The following is a 23,319-nucleotide window of genomic DNA, read 5'->3' as shown; positions in this document are numbered from 1 at the left end:
TCCCTGACCCTTTCCAAAAACACACCAGGTGAAAACGCAGAGATGTGAACATGTCCCATAGGTAATCATGTTAAATGAACTATACTGTATTTCTGCAATACGTAAAACGCTGCAGAAAACGCTTAGGTGTGAACCTAGGTTAAAAGATAGGGTCTTTGCTTCAGCAAAGATCACGTGACCAACACCCTAAAAGTATAGGCAACACTGAAGGGATCCAAAATTAGCACTCTCTCCAGGGAAAGTCTGACCTTATAATACTTTTTATCCATCCTAGCGGGACTGTTACGACGGCTTTATTTTAGTATTTGTGAACAGTCCCACTTGAAGAGTATCAATACAGCATACAACTAAATAAAAACATATGTACTCATGATCTCTATGAACTCTAACACTACTGAGCAGACATTACAGGAGAGCTTTACTAAAACTGATGCACCCAGAATCTGATGCAGCTGTGCATAGTAACCAGCTTCTAACTTCAGCATGGTAAATTAAAGGATAAGTTCATCTTTTGATAAAAAAATAATAAATGCACAATTTTTTTTCAAGTAAAAAAATGTGCATTTATTATTTTTTGTTGCAGCAACCTGTAAAGCATTGCACCATCAATCAAACAGATTGCTGGTGCCATGCAGGTCTCCTGCACACCTGTCAGTATATCTGCTTGCCCGTAAGGGATGTACAGGCAAGCAGATATACTGACAGGAAGAGTCAATGAACTACTATGGCGTTCTATGTATAGTGTGATCAAAGTATCTCAGTTTTCTCTACCTTTACTGTTTCATATATTTGTCCCGTTCACATCTGGCACTTTGGGATCTCAGGTAGAATTGCTGTGATTCTGCCTGAAATCTCAAAACCCACTGCAACAGTGGGAAAACGCACCACGCATGTTCAGGTGACATTATTTTCAATGGCACCTAAACACGGTGCTGTTCTGCCGTGATATTCACTCGATAAATCGATCTGCAATTGCAGTAAAACACATTGCATGAAGCTTGTCACCCAAAAGAAACTCCTGTTCCTTTTTGGGTGACAAGCTTCACGACGCGATGCGGTTTGCTGCGATTGCGGCTTGATTTATCAAGCGACAATCGCAACTCAACCACACTGGCACGTGGACACGTGGTGCGTCTTCCTGCTATTGCAGTGTGTTTTGAGATTGCAGGCAGAATCGCAGCAATTCTATCTGAAATCCCAAAACGCCAGATATGAATGGGGCCTTTGTGATTAATTTATAAATGTGTCCTGTTAGTGTACTATTTAATTAACTTTTTTTGTTTCAGTAAAGAAGTACATATGCTGCCTCCAATCAAAATGGGTTTTTGTCTTCTACTGCAAACATTCTATATTTGTAGGTTTCTTTTTACAAGACAAGGTTATAAGTGGTGAAACATAGCATGATTAAAATGGGTTCTTGTTGTTTTGGATTTGCAGGCTTCAGGGACGAGATAGTGAAAGAGAGGGAGAGAGGGAAGATCAACAAGGTTGTGTTATCTGTATCCAGTGATACAGAAAACAAGTGTAATGTGATGCATGATAATGCTTGCTAGATTTAGTCCAAAGTACACGTGCTTGTTAGAGCACAGAATATGTATCAGAGAAGGGAAGCAAAGAAGGTAGTCGGTGATAATATTTTTACAGTTAACAAAAAGGTACTGTATGTAATGACTAACAATGAACTTATTTTATTTTCTCCATTAGTCTGTTAAATATACCATTGAAAACATTATACTATATAAATTCAATTAAAAGAAACACACATAGGTCATGCCAAAAATTCAGTGAGTTGATAACACCCTATTTTCTCTACTGGCTGTTATCAGTCAGCACTGTTTTCTGCTCTCTTTTTGAACTACAGAACACTTCCATCCTACATTATGGAGATGAGAAGAGGGGTAAGGACCCGTTCACATGGGCAGCTGCCAACAAAAATCTACTACTCTTGCTGGCAGCTATGCATGCAGTCTGCATGAACAGTCACAGCCAGCAGTGGTGCAGCCAGATTTGTACCCTGCACAAATTAATAACTGGCACCACTGTTATTTGCCTGTAACCACTCATCTAAATGTTTACATGCACTTAGTGCTGTTGACAGGCATGGACGCAGAGAGTTTCCACCCCATACAAATTCATCCAACCTAACTATCTAGTTTGTATGGTATGCAGCCATAGCACAGAATGCTGCTGCGTCCGGAGCCAGTACTTAGCCACCACTGAACCAAGCAGTCTATCGACACTCATTTGTTTGTTTTTGGATTTAGATATACTGTAAATTTTTAGTTTATATTAAAAGAGTGATATGCTGTATGGCCCATCACCTATAACAATTAACACTACTGTGCAATTTTATCTACGTTGTACTACAGATCAAAATTCCATAGCAAAATGTACAGTATATACCTAAAAGCTCTACATCATATCTCACCAACATCAGGGGTTCAGTATTAATGTGATCAGTGTCTGAAGGTGATGACCTCTTCTCCTTTGGAGAAATCAACTTCATTATTTTATAATTTTTTTCTTTGGTATTCTTTTGGAATTCTTCACTCAATCCTCACTGACTTCTAATGCCTACATAAAAGCAATGTATCCAGATCGGTACAACCTCAGTAACACCAAGGCATAGGGTTTGGGTACAGCCTGTAATGTTGCTTCGGTCACAGGATCCTATGCGGGGTGCTTACCTTGGCACTTGGTGCAACACATTGAGTTAGCCACAGGGTGCTGTAAAGGTCCAGGGCCATGGTCCATCACTATGGAACTCGATCCCTTAAGACCCCTTCAGATCCCTTAAGACCACTTAGGCAAAGCTTGGACATTATTTGCAGTTTGGTGTCATGGATAGGCAAGACAAGGTCACCCTGTATCTTTGACCATTATGTTTAAAACAAGGCTATGGTTGGAATGTAAAATTCAATTACTCAGACCTCAGTTTTAGGTAAATGACCAAGTTTCAAAGGGAGCTTCATGCAACAGCTTGCTAAGGTTGAAAGGCTTGTTGCCTCTGTCCACAAAGCCTTGGAATTGTGCAAACTGACTCTCCTTCATATGGCCATGTCTCTTTGGGCACAGATACCTACAAAACTTGCAAAACGTTCCCTGTTCATGAACATATAGAATGTGCTGTCTATGACAATTGGGTCAGTCCTAAAAGGATTTTCACTACCCCAAAAACTTTGCTGAACTCTATCCATTGGAAAAAGAATATGCAAAAACATGGGCTATTCCTGTGATTGATCCTGCTGTTTTTGTCCTAAACAAACATCTTGCTGTGCCTACTGAAGACATCTCACTGTACCTACCATCTTTCAAAGATTCTAATGACAACAAATTTGAGACACTCTTAACAGCTCTCTTGAACATGCCAGGCCCAGCTCTGTAACCAGCATTTGCTGCTATCTCTGTATGTCAAACTACAGTTAATTGGACTGGGACAATAATCCCTGTTTTTCAAGATTGTGCTGTTACAGCAGAGTAACAGAGTAATCACAACAATTGCCTTCTGCTCTGCTTTTTGTGTAAATGCCCTGGAGCATGTCATGAGACTAATATCCAGAATGGCTGTAATCTCCATTCATATGTGCAGAATTCTATGGCGAAAGGCTAAGACAAGGGAAGCTGCCTGTAAAAGTGCATCACATGCCCTTCCAAGGAAGACGTTTATTTGGTGAGGCACTTGATAACTTCATCAAAGAAATCACAGGTGGAAAGATTTTATTTCCTGAATGGAAGGTTATAAAAATTTCTCCTCAGGAGCCTCTAGCTTCTCTAAACACAGTACAGCCCTTCCTTTTGGCACATGGCTTGGTCCTTAAAGGCCACCTCCCAATATCATCTTCACAATAAAAGGGTACCCTCACTCCTAAGACTAGGGGGGTGGTCTGTTATAGTTTGCCCCTCTCCATCCCAGTCCATGGACAGCCAGATTTGCAGAATATCCTGAACCACCTCCAGGGAGTTGTTGTACCAGCTCCACCACAGGACAGGTTGTATTTTATTCAAAACCTGTTCATGATGCCAAAGCCCAAAAGGGGGGATTCATCATATCCTATATGAATTAAAAACCCTCAACAAATGTCTTCAAATTCCAAAATTTCACATGGAATCCACAAGGTCAGTAATTGCCTCTTTGAGACAAGGGGAATACATGGCATCCGTGGACATCCAAGATTTCTATCTGCATGTTCCCATTTATCCACTTCATCAGCTATTTCTACAGTTTGCAGTGGCAGTAAACCATTTCCTGATTGTTGCACTGCCCTTCGGCCTTTCCTCTCCAGGGTATTCACAAAGGTCTTGTCACTTGGATGCCCTGAGAATGGCAAGCAATAATGCCAAGTTATCTAAATGACTTTCTTCTGAAGGATAATGTCCCTTGCAATTTTCAGCAATTGTCCAAAAGACAATTCAGGCATTCCAAGCCTTTGGCTGGATAAGCATTTTCAACGAATATGCTCTCCAACCTTCCCTGTGCCTAGAATACTTGGGTTTGAACCTGGATACATTCCAAGCAAAAGTCTTTCTTCCAGAAAAGAAAGTTCTTTCTATAACAGCACATGTTCGACAACAGAGATCCAAGAGAGATCACTATGAGAGGTCTGGGTCTGGTGGTTGCCTCCTTCCAGGCAATACTTTTCACCCAATTCTACTCAAGAACTCTCCAGAAAAACATTTTGTCATTGTGGAAAAAGCAGGCTATTTCCCTGGAATTACCCATGCTCCTATCCAGCCAAGCAAGAACTTTCTAGTCCTGGTAGATCACTACTGCAGCTCTAGCAGTGGGAAAAAGGCTTACAGTTGGAAAGGTCTTACAACAGACAAATGTCTATCAGGCTCACTTGAATGTACAAGCCTATTTTCCATGGTGTATTAATATGTTACCTGTGTCCTGTACGGTACTCCAAGATATGGAATTTACACGTGAGTCAAAAATGTCTCTTTTCTTTTACATTAGTACAAAATTGCTTTATAATCTCTTGATGCAGAATATGGCCACAGCAAGACACATACTGCAAAATATTTTTCCACTTCAATGAATGTTTAGGAAAAAGTGATCCCTTATATTGATTCAAATCAACAATGAACACTGGCCTTGCAAACACAATTTACCATTGTTTTTACAATGCTGCAATTGTATTCCAGAGTAAATAGCTCAGTACTATATTGTTAGTGTATCATGTTTACATTTATTTACATTTAAAAGAACTTGCTACTACATTTAAATTCCCATGTAAAATCTGCATTACTTTAACATGTCTGACACCTACAGGTTTGATGTTAATTTTACATATTGGTATTTTTTCTTTTCACGTGCTGAAATATATTTTTCTAATTTGTTATATTGTCAAGTCCCAATATTCATCAATAACACACATGAATTTTCTATATTTACTGTACTTAGCTGTTAAAGTCACAATTGATGATCTGTCTCCTACTCTTTCAAGGTCATTGTATATCAGATATTTGGATCTGCTTCACACTCTTATGTGACCCATTTTTTTTTTTTCAAAATTACCAAGATTGACCTTTATGCAGCTTCTATGTTACAACTAGGGCCAGTAACCTAGTTTATCTGAAATTTAATTGTAGCATACCGATAATCATTCAATGTTCTTTTGTTCTGGTTATGTACAGGAGCTTCTAATTGGGAATCCAATTGCACTATGAAGTTCTTGAGGATCTTGTAAGACAAAAAAATCAAGGACATCACGGGGATCATTAAAGTATATATTACTAGGGGCAACCACAGTGGAATCTGTAAGAAAAACTTTCATGCAACAGAGCTTTGCATAGCCCCTACAGACACAATAATAGGCTATATGTTGTCAGCAGTATGGTGTATGTAGACCATATTTTATATTCACTGCAGCTCACTGATAAAGAAAAACTTGCCAAAAAGGTAAAAATAATGTTACCCAGTAAGCCAACCAAATGTGATGTTTTTATTCTGAAAATACCTGGAAAAGGCAAAAACTAAAGTATGTGGCAGCCATGACAGAAGACCACCTGAAACTGGTCTGCAGAAATCTTAATAGCAGAGTCCACCATTATCATCACCAAGAGCTGTTTTTAATGAACTTACCCTTAGTATTTAAACCCAACATTTCATATTCCTGATATGTGCCTGCTGTACCATGTACTTGTGTGGAAAAGTATGCTGTTTTCTTTGCATTGCATTCTTTGTGTTAAATCCTTGGTGTCCCTGCCAGTCCCTCTGCTTTCCTATTAAAAACTGACCACACTAAGCAGAAAAACATGCCATGGTCAGTTCCCTTGCTGTGCTGGGAACTGAGCCTTCTCTCCTCCAATGATCAGACTTGTCCTGACACGCTCCCCTGCACAGCATTTTACTGGGAAGTTTAGTGTCCTGCTGTTTCTTCTTCCCCTGATCTCAGCTGCCTAGGAAGCCTAGAGGGTATGTGATCACTTACCCTATATTCACACTATCGCAGGTTTGCGGTCCATGTTTGTGCAGGTATGGCAGCCCATTCACTTGAATGGGCTGCTGTGCCCAAGTTTCACAGAGGAAAAGGAATATTGCAGAAATTTTAAACCACAACAGTCAAGGTTTGATCAGTAACCAGAGTATGCAAGAGGCTTATTCCTCATTTGCAGCTGTTTTTTTTTGTAATCTTAAATGGCTCTCATAGTCACGGGTGCAGAGATCATCATTTTGCTATTCCAGCTGTTTACCAATAACATTTTAGTTGTGACTAAATTGGCAAACCTGAGGGTCACAGCCTGGCAGCATAATGCAGTTTAATCCATGCTTTGCAGTAGTCCTTGGTAAAGATTTGAAAGAGCCCATACTATCCACTGGTTCCACTAAAACAATTGCACATAAATGGAATGGCCTCAGTGTAAATAATCATTTCAAGGTGCAGCGAATATAAGTGTATATCGAGGTAACCATGTGTGCTTACTACATATACAACCTGTGATTCCTGCCTAGTAATTTTGCTCAGTGATTGTTTTTCTCTTACTGCAAGCCTCAGATTAAAAAATAGATGGTATAGCTGATTTTATTTCAACAGTTGTCCAGCAGAGATGTTATTCATCATATTCTACCAATGGGAGAATCTACAAATCTGTATATAAAAAGAAACTTGAAAATATTAAAGAGTAAGCATATAAACAGGGCCAGATCTAGCCAGTCTGATATGGGGGTGCAGTAAAAAATGTCAGGGGGGCAGAGGATAGGAGGTCAGCAGGGCAGTGCACAGAAACAGAAATTAGTAGCGGAGTGTACTAGGGGTCAGCAGGGCAGAGGATAGGAATTAGCAGAGCAAAGGGTGGGGACCTGCAGTTTGTAGGGCAGTGTACAGGGTGTCAGCAGGGCAGAGGACGGACGGTCAGCATGGTGGAGTACAGTGGTCAGTATGGTATTGCAGGGGTCAGCAGTTTATTTCCCCATTGTGAAACCATCTAACACTACAGTCTGCAGAGTCCCCCTTACATCAGAGTGTAGCAGAGTTTAGAGTCTAGAGTGCCCCCTTACATCAGAGTTTGGCAGAGTGCCCCCTTACATCAGAGTCCAGCAGAGTGCCCTCTTACATCAGAGTCTGGCAATCAGAGCCCATGACAAATGGAATTTTTACGGGCAATTTTATCCTGTCCATGAACATTTGCGGATAGGAGAAAAGTGTCTGTTTTATACAAACTGTCTGCAAATTTATGGATGGTTGGCAACAAAGGGTTGGGGTGTACACATACTGCCACTGTGATGTTTTGTGGGCGTGGAAAAAAATCAGTCATCTGTTGCTTTCTGTGGGCACAGTGCCTGCTGAATGTGACCCATTTAAGTGAATGAGGCTGCTCTGCAAGCAGCCCACAACTTTGTGCAATGCCTATGGTTGCAGTGCACTAGTGTGGGGTTCTAGGGGTTAAAGCAGGTGGTGAAGAGGTTATACATCTCCTCACTGCCTGCCAACTGCTTTCTGAAGAATGACCTGATTGCAGATCACTCTTCAGAGTCCAAAGTTCATGTGAACAATCCCCTAAAGGGATGCTGGGGCTGGGCAAAAAGGGGTTAAACAGAAGCGTCACAAACTTGTGAGTAATGCCTCCATCAGTTCATCCAGCCTTCAGATTGTCAGCCATTCCCAATAATACTAAAGTTGTCCTTGTGTGTTAACATGAACAGAGAGGGGATGGGAGACAGATGTGGGAGAGAGGGGATGGGGAGAGATGGGGAGAGAAGAAAGGAGGAGAGATGGGGGAGAGAAGGGGGGATTAGACGGGGAGAGATAGAGGAGGGAGAGAAGGGAGGGAGATAGAGGGGGGAGAGAAGGGGGGGATGATAGAGGGGGGAGAGAAGGGGGGATGATAGATGGGGGAAAGAAGGGGGGGGCGATAGATGGGGGAGAGAAGGGGGGTGATAGAGGGGGCAAAGGTGGGGAGAGTAGAGGGGAGGCAGAGATAGGTAGCTAGAGGGGGGGACAGAAAATGGGGTGATAGATGGGGGAGAGAAGGGGAGGAGATAGTTGGGGGGGAAAGTTGGAGAGATACAGAGGGAGAGATAGAGGGGGGAGAGAAGGGGGGGAGACAGAGGGGGCAGGGAAGACGGGGTGATAGATGGGGGGCAAAGGTGGGGAGATAGAGGGGGGAGAAGATGGTGAGATAGAGGGGGAGGAGATAGAGGGTGGAGAGAAGGTGGGGAGATAGGGGGGGCAAAGGTGGGGAGAGATAAAGGGGGAGAAAAGGTTGGGGGAGAGAAGGTTGAATATAGAGGGGGGAGATGGGGTGAAGGTGGGGAGAGAGGGGGAGAGAAGGGGGGGATAGAGGAGGGAGGGGGAGATGGGGGGTGAAGGTGGGGAGAGAGGGGGAGAGAAGGGGGGGATGGAGGAGGGAGGGAGAGATGGGAGAGAGTTCAGCTGTAGTGCAGAGCTCAGCTCACTCACCCAGGCTGGTCTCTGTAGGCTCAGACAGAGGAATCAATCCTGCAGCTACCATTGCTGCAGTTCTTCAAATGTCCCACCCACATATCTTCTTAGGCACAGCACTGGCCGAGAATTGGAATGTGGGCGGGGCAGACAGGAGGAGACGGGCAAGAGGAAGCAGTGTACATCGATCTCCTCTCTCCTCTCCTGTCAGTACAGGGAAAGAGGAGTGTGCTGTCTGGGCTGTGTGTGCTGCTGCAGACAGCTTCTCATGTTGAACAAAGTCCATGGGTTGCCTGGGGTGGGGGGCACAGCTGAAATTTGGGGGGCATAGCCCACCCCTGCACCCCCCTAGATCCGTACTTGCATATGAAGGCAAATAATTATTAACATATATTACATGTCTGCTGTTTTGTAATAAACAGAAGTATGGACCATGCTTTCCCAGTGTTGCTGTCCATCCAGATCTGACTAATTCTCATTGAATGCCAAAAAGAATATTCTTGTTGCTTTTAAAGCAGCAATTTTGGCCAATTCTTTGGAAGTGAAACAGACACAAGGAAAAAAGGCTAGTTTGTGCAAAATCAATAAAAACAATAAGTAATAGACTTTTTAAGCTCCCCTATATCTAGACATGGATGGTGTGGGTGCTGATGAATTTGTGAAGTTGTCAACTTGATTCCTGTAGATTCAAATTTAATTAATTTGTTTTTTAATTACCTGACTTTTTTCATCTGTGTCTTCATCAGGGATTTCATCTTCACCTTCTTCTTTTTCATATATATCCCCATTCATTTGCTCCAGATTTTCACCATTCGTGTCCACTGGATTAAAATGTTGGTCTTCCTCCGGTAGTTCAGCTTTATGATTAACATCATCTTCGGAGTAGTTGTTTAATTTTTCATGACATAGGATGTCTTTCTCCTCATTTTCATCTGGTGGGATGCTGTCATGACCAACGTCATCTGTTGCTGCTTCTTCATAAGCAGCTTCTCCATCATCAGCATCTTCATGGTCCTGGACCTCCTCCTCAACGGTTTCTGCCACTCTCTGTAACAGAACACACAGTCACATTGCCACTGTTATTTGGGGAGATTAGCCTGCACAGAGTAAGTGGCATACTCGTTAAAAGTGAAGTTTAGATTAAAAAAAATATTCTCTATACTGTAGCTTAATCGAAATAACTTACCTGTAATGAAGTATGTCCTATGTTGTGCAGGCAGCTGGATCCTAGAGAAACCTTCTGTGGAGCGATGCCCAGTCCTCTTCCAGCTGCTGTGGGCATTAATAGCTTTTGGTCTTCTGTGAAGCTGCAGTGAACAAGCTACAGTTGAGAACCTGCCTCCTCCTTCTTCTTCCACCACTGGGAACGTTTTTTAATAATGCAAATTAGAGTGCATGTAAAACAATCTGTGAATAGGGGAGAGTTTGAATCACCAGGGTTATGCCCACATTTAGCAATTGTGTTACAAGCAGTGTGCACTATGAACCAACTTTTCCCAACGGAGGAGGAGAGAGGAGCAGGCAGGATGGGAGTTATTAGCCATCACTGCACTGAAAGTTCAGCAGCAGGAAGAGGACTGGGCATCACTTCACAGAATATTTCTACAGACTCCAGCTGCCTGCACAACTTGGGACAAATGTAATTAAAGGTAAGGTAGATCAATAAAGCTATAGATATTTTTTTGGCTAAACTTCAGCTTTAAAATTTATAAATGCATAAAAATTAAATACACAGAGCTTAAAATGACTTAACCTTCCTGGCGGTCTGATTATGTCCATATTTCTGTGCTCAAAGCAGTACATTTTTTTGCATGGAAATATGTATTTTTTTTATTGTAGGCCTGTAATTTTTAGGAATAACTCACTGAAATCTGTCCGAACAAGACTCTAGCAAACATCCAGGGTATGATAAAATTTGAAGCACGAAATCATAAATTATAATTTAATAAATAATCATAAAAAATAATAATATAATAATAATAAATTTAATTCAATAATATAATCAAACCAAAAACACTGAAATTTGAAATATAGCGCCAAGTTTGCACATCACTGAGCAAAGTCGCGAAATCGTTTTCAGTGTCTGATGACGAATTTCCCCACAAATCATTATCACTCAATTCTGCAAGTGGTTCTAATTTACTATCGCTGTTCTCTAGCTGGTCTAAAACCGGTTTTGACCTAAAGGGACACTTTTTGGACATCATGGACATTTCTCAGTTTCCAGGCAGAAAGAACGGTACAAATGCAGGCAGGGCACAGGACAAAGCACTCGGGACAAAATGTATGTGAAATGGTTTGATACAGGAATGTTTTACTATGTGATTTTAGTGTATTGAGCGAATGTCACTTTTTGTCATTTTCATATTTCCCGCCGTTCCGTCCCCCCGTACGTCCTGACGCTTGCAGGGGACGGAACCCAGATGACAGATGCCGGCATCCGCCGGATTACATTGCCGGGAACACCGCAGGAGGGACATCGCAGGAGCGCAGGACAAGGTAAGTGAAGAACAGATGCCGGAGCAGAGTGAGTGTAGCTCGGGGTTACCGCTTTTGGTACTGAAACTTTACCTCGAGCTACACTCGGTGATACCATCAGGGAGGTTAAAGTGATATTAAAGGCTTCGTTTTTCTTCTTTTGTTTCTAAACAAACATGTTATACTTACCTGCTCTGTGCAAGGGTTTTGCATAGAGCAGCCCCAATTCTCCTTTTCTCATGTCACCTGCCGCCACTCTGGGCTCCTCCCCCCATTCCCTCCTCACTGGCTGTGATTGACAGCCAATGCCTCCCATTGCTGTGTCTACTTCAATGAGGAGGCAGAGAGCCAGGACAGAAACAGCTCCCGTGCACATCACTGGATCAGGATCAGGCTCGGGTAAATATTAGGGGGGGGGGGCTGCAGGGGTAACTGCATACTGAAGGTTTTTTCCTTCATGCCTAAAATGCATGAAGGTATAAATCCTTCAGGCTTTATAACCACTTTAACCCCTTTAACCCAGTGCTTCCTGGCCTTTTAAGGGGTTTCTGACGCCTGGAGGCGGGGCGGGGTTTAGGGTCATGTGAGTGTCTTGATTGGCTGTCACGGCAGTCACATGATCGGAAAGGTCCCGATCGCAAGGAGAGATCGGGACCTTTCTGTGGAACACCGACACATGTGCTGGGAGCATGCAGGGGCGTGCACTCTCAGCACATGTTTGTTTACAAATGGTATGCAAATATGTGACCGCTCAGCATCAAGAGGCCGCATATTTGCGTATCGTCGGCCTGAAGAGGTTAACAATACAATGATGCTGGTAATAATAGTAATAATAGTAATAATAATAATGATAACCAGAGCACATAGATAGATAATAGTTGTGTAGCAAGGGCTAAGAGTGACCAGCTGCTAATAGATACGCTACAGGGTTGCGAATCAACAGTGACAGCACTGACAGCTATGTCTCCTGCAATGTTTTCTCATCTCACTGTACTGCAAGCAGGCACAGCCTAAATAAAGGTGACAACACAGCTCTGAATTTAGGAGCAGGACAGCAGTATTTTCACCCCATCACAAGATGCTGCATAGGTGGACTCAGGGGCGGACTGACAACTCATGGGGCCCCCGGGCAATAGGGGATCATGGGGCCCAAGTGTCCTCACCCACACTCAAACCACACCCAAAAAAGCCTATGAAAGGTACCAGGGGCATCTCATGGGGCCCCCTACTGACCCCGAGTTCCCAAATGGTCAATCCACACCTCGATGGACTTTATTGGCAAGGTCAGGAGATATTCGTGAGACTTTGCAAGGAGACTAAAGAAAACTGTAAGTGCACATGTACTTATATTAGGTGCTGCATATTTAAATTGATTCTACTTCCTGGTCGTCTTATCCTGGATACTACCTCATCCTGCATTAAGCTCCGTTCACACAAATGCGTATTTTAGTGCTTTTTTTCAGAAACACATTACAGTGCATTTAACATGGTTCCCTATGGAATATGTTCACATATATGCTTTTATGAGCTGCTGCGTTTTTAGAAAGGGTCAGGGACTTTTTTAAAAGCAAAAAGTAGCATTTCTGGCACAGTAGAGTTCAATGGAGAGTCTGCTGAAATGTATTGTAGTGCGTTTTTGCAGCGTTTTGCATTTTTTTTCTACCCAGCAAAAAAAAAAAAAAATCACTTTAAAAATAAAAAGCTGAACAAAAACGCAATATGCAATAAAAATGTGTCAAAAATGCATCAAAAACGTGTGCATGAAAACACAAAACGAACTGCGAAAAGAGCTGCAAAATGGACAAAAAGCAAACTGCATAGGGCAACACAGTGGCTAAATTGTTATCACTTCCACCTGGCAATACTAGGGTCATTGGGTCAAATCCCAACCACAGCATCACCTGCCTAGAGTTTGCACGTTCTCCCTGTGCCTGCTTGGGTTTCCTCTGGGTACTCCGGTTTCCTCCCAAATTCCAAAGACATGCTGGTAGGTTAAATGGATCCTGTCTAAATTGGCCCTAGTATATATGAATGTGAGTTAGGGACCTTAGATTGTACACCCCTTGAGGGTTAGGGACTGATGTCAATGTACAATATATATATATATATATATATGTAAAGCACTGCGTAAATTAACGGTGCTATATAAGTACCTGAAATAAATTAAATAAATAAATAAGTGTGAACGGAGCCTTAGAGACTTCTGCACCAATAGGAAGTAACCCATGCTAAAATCACGTGGCACTGGGATTCCAGCTCCATAAGAAACCACTCTGTACCAAACACAGCAAAAAGAGCATGTAGATCCATCAATACTATTAGAGGAGATGCTTGTGGTAAAGCACATGGAATGGGATACCTCCAAATAAGTTTTCTCTCAATTTATTTATCATACTGTTAGCATTAAATAGCTAAGTACAACTGTGCAATCATGAACACATTTTATGTTGAACAATACTTCTGTTAATGATGTTGAATATACCAACATTGTTATAATGTGAATTGCTATATTGATATACTATGGTCTTCAGCAAATGATCTCATCATAATCAGACAGTAGCAGACAATCTGAAGTGTACTTGCACAAGCAAAGGGGCGTCAATACAGCCACAGCAAGCCATTTGTTTGCTATGGGGATCTAGCAGCAAGGGTGGCCCAAAACTGCTAATAACTTAGTAATTTATGTGGATGCATTTTTAGCACTTGGAGATCTATCAAAATTTCTATAAAAATAAATAAGATTATCAGGAGCTAGAGATTTGTTGTCTCTCAATATAATACTAACATTTAAGACTTGTATACAAAATAGGAGAGAGAAAGAAAGAGGAGATCCCTTATGCTGTAGCCATTTTGAAATAACAAAACCAAGATCTTGGAAAAGATGTAAGAGTGGAGAGAAAGTGATTATATAGGAAAATAGCTCACATCTGCTGAGGCTGTGGGGGACCACAGAAAGTGGAGTACACAACCTAAAAGTGGTTGTAAAGGATTTTTTTTTCAATAATAAACATGTCCATACTTACCTGCTCTGTGCAATGGAGTGCAATGGGAACCTCCTCTTCTTGGCTCCCTGGCTAGTGCCCCCAGTAGGAAGCTGCTTCCCATGGGGGCAATTGTGCGGACTCACTCCAGAGCCTCGCAGTCTGCATCTATTGACACATACGGTCCTTAATCACTGGCTTTGATTGACAGCAGTAGGAGCCAATGGCTCTGGCTGCCTCAGCAAAGCCTACGAGACCTAGAAGTGAGGAGAGAGAAGAGTTGCCCATGCACAGTGCTAGATCGAATGAGGGCTCAGGTAAGTATGGGGGGGGGCAATACCTATGCCTAAACATTTTTTACTTTGATGCAAAGAATGCATTAAGGTAAAATCTGTTTAGGCTTCACAGCCACTTTAATAATGCATTTGTAGAGAATACATCTATCTCTTAGCAGACCTTGTAAGAAAGCTGGTTGCATTCAGATGCTCAGGGCTGGTCCGAATCAATTTGTTAGGAATTTCAAAGTGGTGATAGAAAGAAAAAAAACCCATCAGGTGGTAGAGGCACCTCAGGAATGGTGATAAATGGAGCTCAGAAGGTCATCAGTAGCATAAAAAGTATATTTATCAAAATACCCAGTGTGGTGTCTTAATATTATACTTTTCATGCCACCTGTTGAAATCCAATTATCACAATTCCTGGGTCGCCGCTGCCATCCAACTCACATCCCTGACAAAAGACTCCTGTGCAGCTCCGAAACATTGCACTTGGTCCTTTGTGATGTGACTTTTTCAACAAACGTTCTGGACAACACTTGATGATTGGTGGTATGCTGGCAAATATGTGCATTTATCTGTGATGTCTCCAGTCTGCAGCTGGTAGTTGCTGCGACACCTGCTACTTTTGAGCCCATTCCAGGAACGTGTGCAATGGGAATTTTGACAATATTTGCGATCTAACTGGCATTTTTACCACACAAAAGATTATCAGGTGGATTACTTTTGAGATGCAGGGAGCCACATCAAACACAGTGACACCCCTGTGCACAAGTCAGTCCCTAACAGGGATGGACTGACCATTTGGAAACTCGGGCACTGCCTGAGGGCCCGGGGTCAGTAGGGGGCCCCATGAGATGCCCCTGGCACCTTTTTTATAGGCTTTTTTGAGTTTGGGCAAGGACACAGGGGCCCCATGATCTATTATTGCCCGGGGGCCCCATGAGTTGTCAGTCCTCCCCTGGTCACTAATATTCTCAGCAAAATAAGAGCTCACAAATCATAATCTGATGAACAGTAATATAGAACATCTCATCAATTTCTACAGTCTACAGAGATTTTTGAAGGTTTTAATCCTCTTTCAAGTTCTAGACAGTGTGTTATTTAGTTTACAACCAACCTCCTAATTAACAAATATATATTCTGAGCTAACATGAAGCAGGTGTTGTTTTTATGCTTTACTCTTACTAAACCTATAACACTAAAACATGAATAAATGCAATGCTACAGAGAACGCCACAATGCTCTGAACCACAGAACACACCCGTGTTATCATCTCACTGAACACACAGGATGCCAGTAGTTTGTGTTTTTCCTACTGCTGTTAAGAGTGAAAACCAGCTTTGTGAAGAAGAACATAGTTAAAAGAAGCATTACATTCTAAAAGATTTATCCAAAATGATGATACTGCTATGTGAGTGTTATCATTTATATTGGAAAGTAAAAATGAATGAATGCAATATAAAGATGGGAACTCTTTATATGTGAAACTTGTATTTGGAACATCTTTCTGTTTGCACAGAAGATGAAGTGTATTTATGAGCATAGATTATATGATCAGCTATGAATACTGTTTTCTAGCTGCAGTATCTATAAAATTCAGTACTCTATAGTATTGTTTTCCATATACAAATAATTTTCATCTTTGCAATGCAACATTCATTTACATTCATAGGAAGACTTTCTGTTTATTTGGTTTAAAATGGATCCGACCAGAGAACAGTCAAACAGGCCTGCATTATTCAACTTACTCATGTTTTCTACTGGGAAAGTTACTTGCCTAAGCAGAAGTGGTTTAGTTGCACAAGTGCATATGATTAGGGCAACGGAGGAGCAGGGGCGGACTGACAACTCATGGGGCCCCCGGGCAATAGGGGATCATGGGGCCCCTGTGTCCTTGCCCACACTCAAAAAAGCCTATAAAAAAGGTACCAGTGGCATTTCATGGGGCCCCCTACTGACCCCGGGCCCTCGGGCAGTGCCCGAGTGCTCGAATGGTCAGTCCGCCCCTGCAGAGGAGAGAGGGGAAGCTACACACAAACTGGGAAGTCCTGGGGAAAATGAAAAGGGTTAGCCAAAGGTCTTCTACCCTGTTTGATAAGTTTTTTCAATCAAAAGGCTCCCTGGGAACATTGTGGGCTGTTTACAATTTGGGAGAAACCCAAACCACCAATTGCTAGGACTTCCAATAGTACTTGTAGAATCCCTGTCAGGACTTCCAATGGAACTCACGGAATCCTACTATAACTTCCAAAGGTAATGGCAGAATCTCTCACAGGAATTCTAGAGTTCTCAGTAACGATGCTGTGGGTGTCCTCTGACCAGAAGTGTATTTAAGCTCCAGCCTTTATTTTTTTTAATTTCTTTTTATTGTACATTTCATATACATACACATTAGCAGTGTAGAACAACTGCAAATGCACATATAAATATGCAGTCGTGCTTGTAAAATTACTTAACAATAGGAAAAATTGCCTGTGGTCAGTACAGTAGGTGTCAAACAATACAGCATCAGGAGAAAGACCTCCCGACAATATCATATACAATATAACCCAGCAGTACCCTCCACATTGTTCCTTCTAGTACCGAAATAGCAATTTAAAGGAGACTGAAATACATTTTAAAAGCACAATGTTCTTAGTGAATACTGTAATATGTTTTTAATCTAAAAGAATACATACCAAAGAATGACAACTCAATCTGGCACAGTGTGTGGAATTGCCACCCATCCGCCCCATACCTTCTCAAATTTACGAGGCTCTCCCCGATTAGCATATGTGGCCTTATATAATGGTAGGGTCTTATTAATCAAGGCTTTTCAAGCTTCAGCTGATCGAGCTTCTGTTTTTTTCCAAGATAATATTATAAGTTTCCTTGCATAATAAAATAAAAGGGTTAGGAGGGTACATATGGCTTTGGTGGGAGCTAGGTCATCCACCAAACTCAAAAGACAATGCCTCACTGACAATCGTAACAGCTTGAGCACACTTAATTACCCAAGTCCAATACTTCTAGACTGCCAGGCAGTCCCAAAAGACATGTGTAAAATCAGCCCCTGGGGCAAAGCAACGCCCAAGCTCCATCCTTTGAAGTGGCTGGTGCTGTGTCTTATCGCCAGCTGAGAGATTAAGAGCTTTAATACTTGTCTGCCAGTTACCTGTTTGTTGCCGATCCAGATTGACCTGGCTACTCTCTTGCTTGCTGTCTGCCTAGACCTGTGTTCAGACCTAAATATGCTCTTGTTTGCTACCTGCCTGGACCCTTTCCCAGACCTAACCGTTTCTCATCTAGAGCCCTTTATACAGTCTCCACACTAATCTCTTTGTTACCCCAGTGTCAGTGTGCAGCAAAGTGAACCACAACCACTAGGGGTTTCCAGCCCATCTCCACCATCAGGAGCTCTGTGGAAGATCAACTGCCATTTAGATTTCTGCCTTGGGTGGGTCCACATCACCTGCCAGGGGACACTGTAACAAATGAGCACGATGTATGATTTGAGTGTATCCTAGCTAACCTTGCCACCTTGTGATCTACCCTGACCCACCCTTGATTTACAGTGACGTGTGTTATCAAGACATCAGGAAACAAGGGAAATGGATTTTTTTTTATCCGTGTGCCATTTTCAAATGATTCATATTGACAGGCCTATGAAGTAATGTAAAATGTTTGCCACTGCTCCCCCCTCACAGGTTGCTAAGCAAGAAATAAATATAACCCCATGCCCCAAATTTGCTGTGTATCTGCACATCAAATAATTGTTACTTCTTTAGGCCCAGCCATAATAACTTATATTCATTAGGAACCATTACTTGAGATAAACAAACAATATTGAAAGCTTGTGCCACCAGGCCACTTCTCAGTTTCAATAATAACATTTACTAGGCTTTATCCACATGTGGGTAATTTTTCTCAGCATGCAGAAGAGCACAGAAGGAAGTAGCAAAAATATGGGTTTAGGCCCAATTTATACTTTGTGATTTGCATATATTTTGCATATTCCATAAACACTACATGCCGCTACCGAAAACTGGAGGAAGGTCAAATATCATTTTTATATAGGGGTTGATACTTTTTTCTCTAAGGATGTAGATCTCAATATTTTGATTGCCACTCAAGGTGTTCTAAAATGGTATTGCTGCAAAAACAGATACAGAAAATAGAACTCTCCAATTTTGTATGTTTTGTAACACATATAAAAACATATCTCATTTCCGCCACAGAACAACTACTTCATGAACATCTCCTGAAGAAATCGTCCTTTTGAACAAACATGTTGGTCGGGGTCTGGACATGTAATGGCGCTACATTCATACCTGTTTATTGAAACAGCTGGAAGTCTGGTGTGTACCCATTGCAACTGCCTTATGAAACCTATAGTGCTGTTATGCATGCGGTATGTGTAGTTACATATGTTTAATGGAATTTTGAAGCAATGCTATTTGTGGAACATTCTGAGTGGGAATCCATTTGTGATACATATAATTAGAGGAATAAACAAGGATCTGTTTAATATCACCTCCTATTTAAAAGCAGTGTGTGACCTTCCTTGGCTTTGGAGCCTATTTATATTGTGAGCGACTGTCTGGTTTTTGATGGAGGCACATGATGTTTAGAAGAAATACATGTTTGTTGGATATATGATTAAAAGAGAAGTACAGCCAAAGCTCTTCTGGCTGTACTTCTCCTGTGGATCACAGGAGTGCAGTTCTTTCTGCACTCCTGTGACCTGTTTTCAGCTGACAGTGGGCTGAAGCCTGCTGTTGGATGACATCACTCAGCTGGTCCAGGCTGGGGAAAGATCCCGACTTCGAAGTCGGGATCCACCCTAGAATCTGGAGTGGCACCTGACCTGTGGAGAGTCTGAGTCAGCCACTCCCTCCCCCTCCACAGCCCAGCGCTCTCCAGTGAACGCAGGGGGGGACAGAGCAGACAGCAATTACTGACAGTCACCTCTCTCTGCTCAGAGCGGCTGTGAGAACTCAGCGATCAGCAGTCATGTGATCAGTGAGTTCTCACACTTGGAGCTGGGGGGGACAGATGCAGCATTCGACCGATGCTGCATCCACCTTAGTCAGTATGATTTTTTTAAAAATTAAATACCATACTTCTCTTTTAAAAAACTTTGGTTACTATGATTTTAGGGGTCAAATATTTCAGATGTATAATTTTCTGTCTGATTAGTTTGTTGAGTAGTGGCTATAAGTTTTTTCGTGTATTAGTTTGTCGAATAGCGGCTATAATTTTTTTTGTGTTTGTATTAAGTTATTTTATTTGTTTTGACACAGATGTGTTATATTTCTTAAATTCATGGCTCACCACACAGTTCAGTCCAGTTTTGATCAAAAGTTAAACATGTTAATGCATACTAGTACAAAGTCAAATTTAGCCAAAATCTATCTAAAAATCCCTGGTGTCTCCTTACTGTAAAGTCAGTTATTGATGAAACAACAAAAATGAAATAATTGCTTATAGTCAGAGGGCGATGATGGTCAGCTTCAAACACAGGTTTCTCTTTGGTGCTGCATGTGCTATTGGTATTCATTTTAATGCCTGGCTGTCCCTCTCTGAACTGTGTGACCCTGTACTAATTTGCTTACTCGGAAATCATTTCAGAGTGCATTTATTGTACAGAAACATTCTGAATGTAATGTAAGTTAATGAGCTAATTACAACGGAGAATGGAATGGGTATCTGCTACTATGCAACTAATCCAAAGACATGACCATCTTTACATTATCCTTTAACCCTTTTGAATGCCTGGGGTGGACCTGCATGAAAGCCAAGCAGATAAACAACACTATAATTATAATAAGTCGTGACACTCACCCATCACGTTTGCACACGACATCTAATAATTAATTAGCGATGTCCATATGAAGCTGAAAATTCAAGTCACGTTTGCATACGATGACTAAAAATTAATTAACGATGTCCATATGAAAGGAGCTTCTCATGAACCTTTGATGAACTATAACCTCCACCAAATTGTGTCAAAACAGCACATTTACTCCAGTTGTACATATTCTTATTTATGTTTAGTTGTCAGCAGTTCTTAACAGTTCAAGGTTTAAAAACTTTGTCTACATGTAGCACTACCCTCTTAGGAGTTGCTGAGTATTTGATTCCCCCAATAGTCCTGCACAGCCAGGCAAGATGCATTTTTCAGAGACTTGCATCCAGGAGTAATTAACCAGTCCTTGAACTTGTTTTTTTGGGGGGATTTTATTAAGGAAATTTCAACTTGGATGAGGTAAGGGGTGTATGGGATGCCCAATGGAACTGAGAAACCGAGGACAACTCTCTACAGCAAAACAGTCTCTTCTGGAGAGATAGCCAGCGTCGCCTGTAGTACCATCCCAGACCCTAGATAACTCCCCTTCTTTACCCAGCTCTCAGGAGAAATCCCTGAGCAGGGGATCCGGTATCTGCCACAGATTTAGTAAAACAGTCCTGGGTGGCAGGCTAATCCAGCGTCCTGCTAGAGTGCCTCCTTCCCCTATCTGGCACAGGGGGTGCAGGTCTACTCACTCAGTCCTTCTCCTGTGTGGCTGGTGAGTTGGTGGCTGCCACCAGGCCTTCTATGTGGGCCACTCCTTCCCTGCTACACAGGAGGTCCTCGCTCTGGTGGCCGGTGAAGGTCTTGGCTTTCCTCTTCCGCAGCTAAGCAGGCTCTCTCACTTTTAAGGGTTATTCTGGCCCCTTGCCTGTTGGGGATTGGCCAGGATCCCTCAAAAGTGAAGATCAGCCACTCCTCAGATCCACCCCCTACTTCTAGACCTTTCCCCAAAGTTCTAGAGCAGGGGGAAATTCCAGAGGGCTGGTCTGCAGAGCCTCTCAGCTCTGACCATAGTTTGACCCCTGCTAGCTATCACACCCAGGCTGCTACTCAGTCTTCCTCACTAACAATTGGAATATAGCTCCCCCTAGCTGAGTTGGAGGGTGCAACATATGGATTTGTTGTCCCCAGTGTACCTGAGGCATTTGTGACACATTTCTGGCAGTGTGGATGTAGTCAGAAGCCAAATTCATGAAACAACGCCACACCTCACCACCTCGTTTAATTAGAGAGTGCTTTGCATTCATTGAAAAAATGCAAAGTGTTCCCTGATTGGAGTTGTGCCATGCAAGCAACCCTCTCTGTTCACAATGCAGCAGGGTAGTCGCTTGGCCCAGGACCCAGAAGCTAGTGGAGATTACTGTAGTAGTGATGCCTACTACAGTGATTTCCAACTTCCATGGGGATCCCACAGGTATGGCAGATACATACTAACATGGGTCTAAGCTAGACCAATGAAACACTGAAAAAATTGCCATATCTAAAGTTCAGTTATAGAGCCGACCTTCATGGAAAAATTACACTTTGCACCACTCCCCCCACTTACCTTTGCACAATCTTAAGAAAGCTAACTTTTTTGTTTTTTTGCTCCGTTACCTTTTTTTTTAAGGTTTCCTGTCTAGCCTGCCCCCTCCCATCCCTATTCTGACCTAGGCAAAAATGACACATAATCTTGCCCAGCAGCCTCTTGGGATATCTACATCACATATAACAGAAGGCATCAGCTTGCAAGGCAGCAGTGGAAGAGGGAGGATCTGATGCACATCGTCAGGAGACCGGCTGCATGAACCAAAACAGAGAAGGCCGCCTCCCAATGGTTTGCAACAGAGGAGAAGTGAATCACTTCAGTATGCCACAGGATTCACCGAGTGTGTGAATGCATTTATTGGGGATAAAAAGAGTTTTTATAAAATGTACACAGGGGTGACGTTCCTCTTTAACCACCTCCTGCCCACCATATAAGGTAATGACGGGCGCAAGGCGGTTCTCTCGTTCTGGGAGGACGTCATATGACGTCCTCCCATTCTTTTTTTGTTTTGTTTTGTTTTTTATTTAAATATTTTATTGTTTTTCAAATCACCATATTAAATGTACAAAAGCTAATAAAACAGACAGTATACATTACACATTACTGTCATAACACTCCCCAGAAATAACCTTACTCTTGGCAACCTTTTACCCCTCCCCATTCCTATCCCCCCCCCCCTTTGATTATGCAATTTTAACTTAATTCTAGAAATCCTGATCCTTAGCTATTACTGGTATTGTACTATACTATATTTATCCCCTTTCACTTCTTTTCCCTATTTCATATATTCTGGGTATGCCTCTGACTTTTTAAACTGTACCCACTTTTTCCAACTTGTACGAAATACCTCCATTTTATCTTCCTCCATATGGCAAAGTTTCTCCATTCTGTATATCTTCTCCACTCTTTCTACCCAATCCTTTATTTTCAGTGCCTGTTGTTTCCTCCAAAACTTGGGTATCAGTCCCTTCACTGCATTTAGATAATACAATAATCCAGTTTTTTTATAATTTTTAACCGAAAACTCAGTACCAAAAAGAAGGCAAGCCTCAGGGTCCTTAGGAATATTTACCTCTGTTATTTCCTGAATTATACTCACTATGCCCTCCCAGTATTCTTGAATTGTATGACACTTCCACCATAAGTGTATCATTGTACCTCTCTCTCCACATCCCCACCAACATAAAGGTGAGTTGTCTCCACTTATTCTATGCACTACATTCGGTGTAATATACCATCTTACTAAACACTTATAATTCATTTCCGTTTCCTTCATATTTACATTCCCATGAATTAAACTATTTACTTTCTTTTGTTTTCCCTCATCAATTACGAC

General features: G+C 42.0%; 1 protein-coding gene across 3 annotated transcripts in view; it reads right to left on the bottom strand.

The window, feature by feature from the left end:
* DCDC2 (doublecortin domain containing 2) overlaps positions 1–23,319 on the bottom strand; it is a 281,410-nt gene that overhangs the window by 4,001 nt on the left and 254,090 nt on the right. For all 3 annotated transcript variants that reach the window (XM_089682253.1, XM_089682255.1, XM_089682254.1), the window contains one exon: positions 9,603–9,932. In XM_089682253.1, the coding sequence (XP_089538379.1) occupies positions 9,603–9,932 (330 nt within the window). The remainder of the gene's footprint in view (positions 1–9,602; positions 9,933–23,319) is intronic.

Source organism: Staurois parvus, unplaced genomic scaffold (genome assembly GCF_062004578.1).
Source record: "Staurois parvus isolate SC_StPar_1 unplaced genomic scaffold, SC_StPar_1.0 ptg000287l, whole genome shotgun sequence".
NCBI lineage: Eukaryota > Metazoa > Chordata > Amphibia > Anura > Ranidae > Staurois > Staurois parvus.
This window is presented reverse-complemented; position numbering and strand designations above follow the sequence as displayed.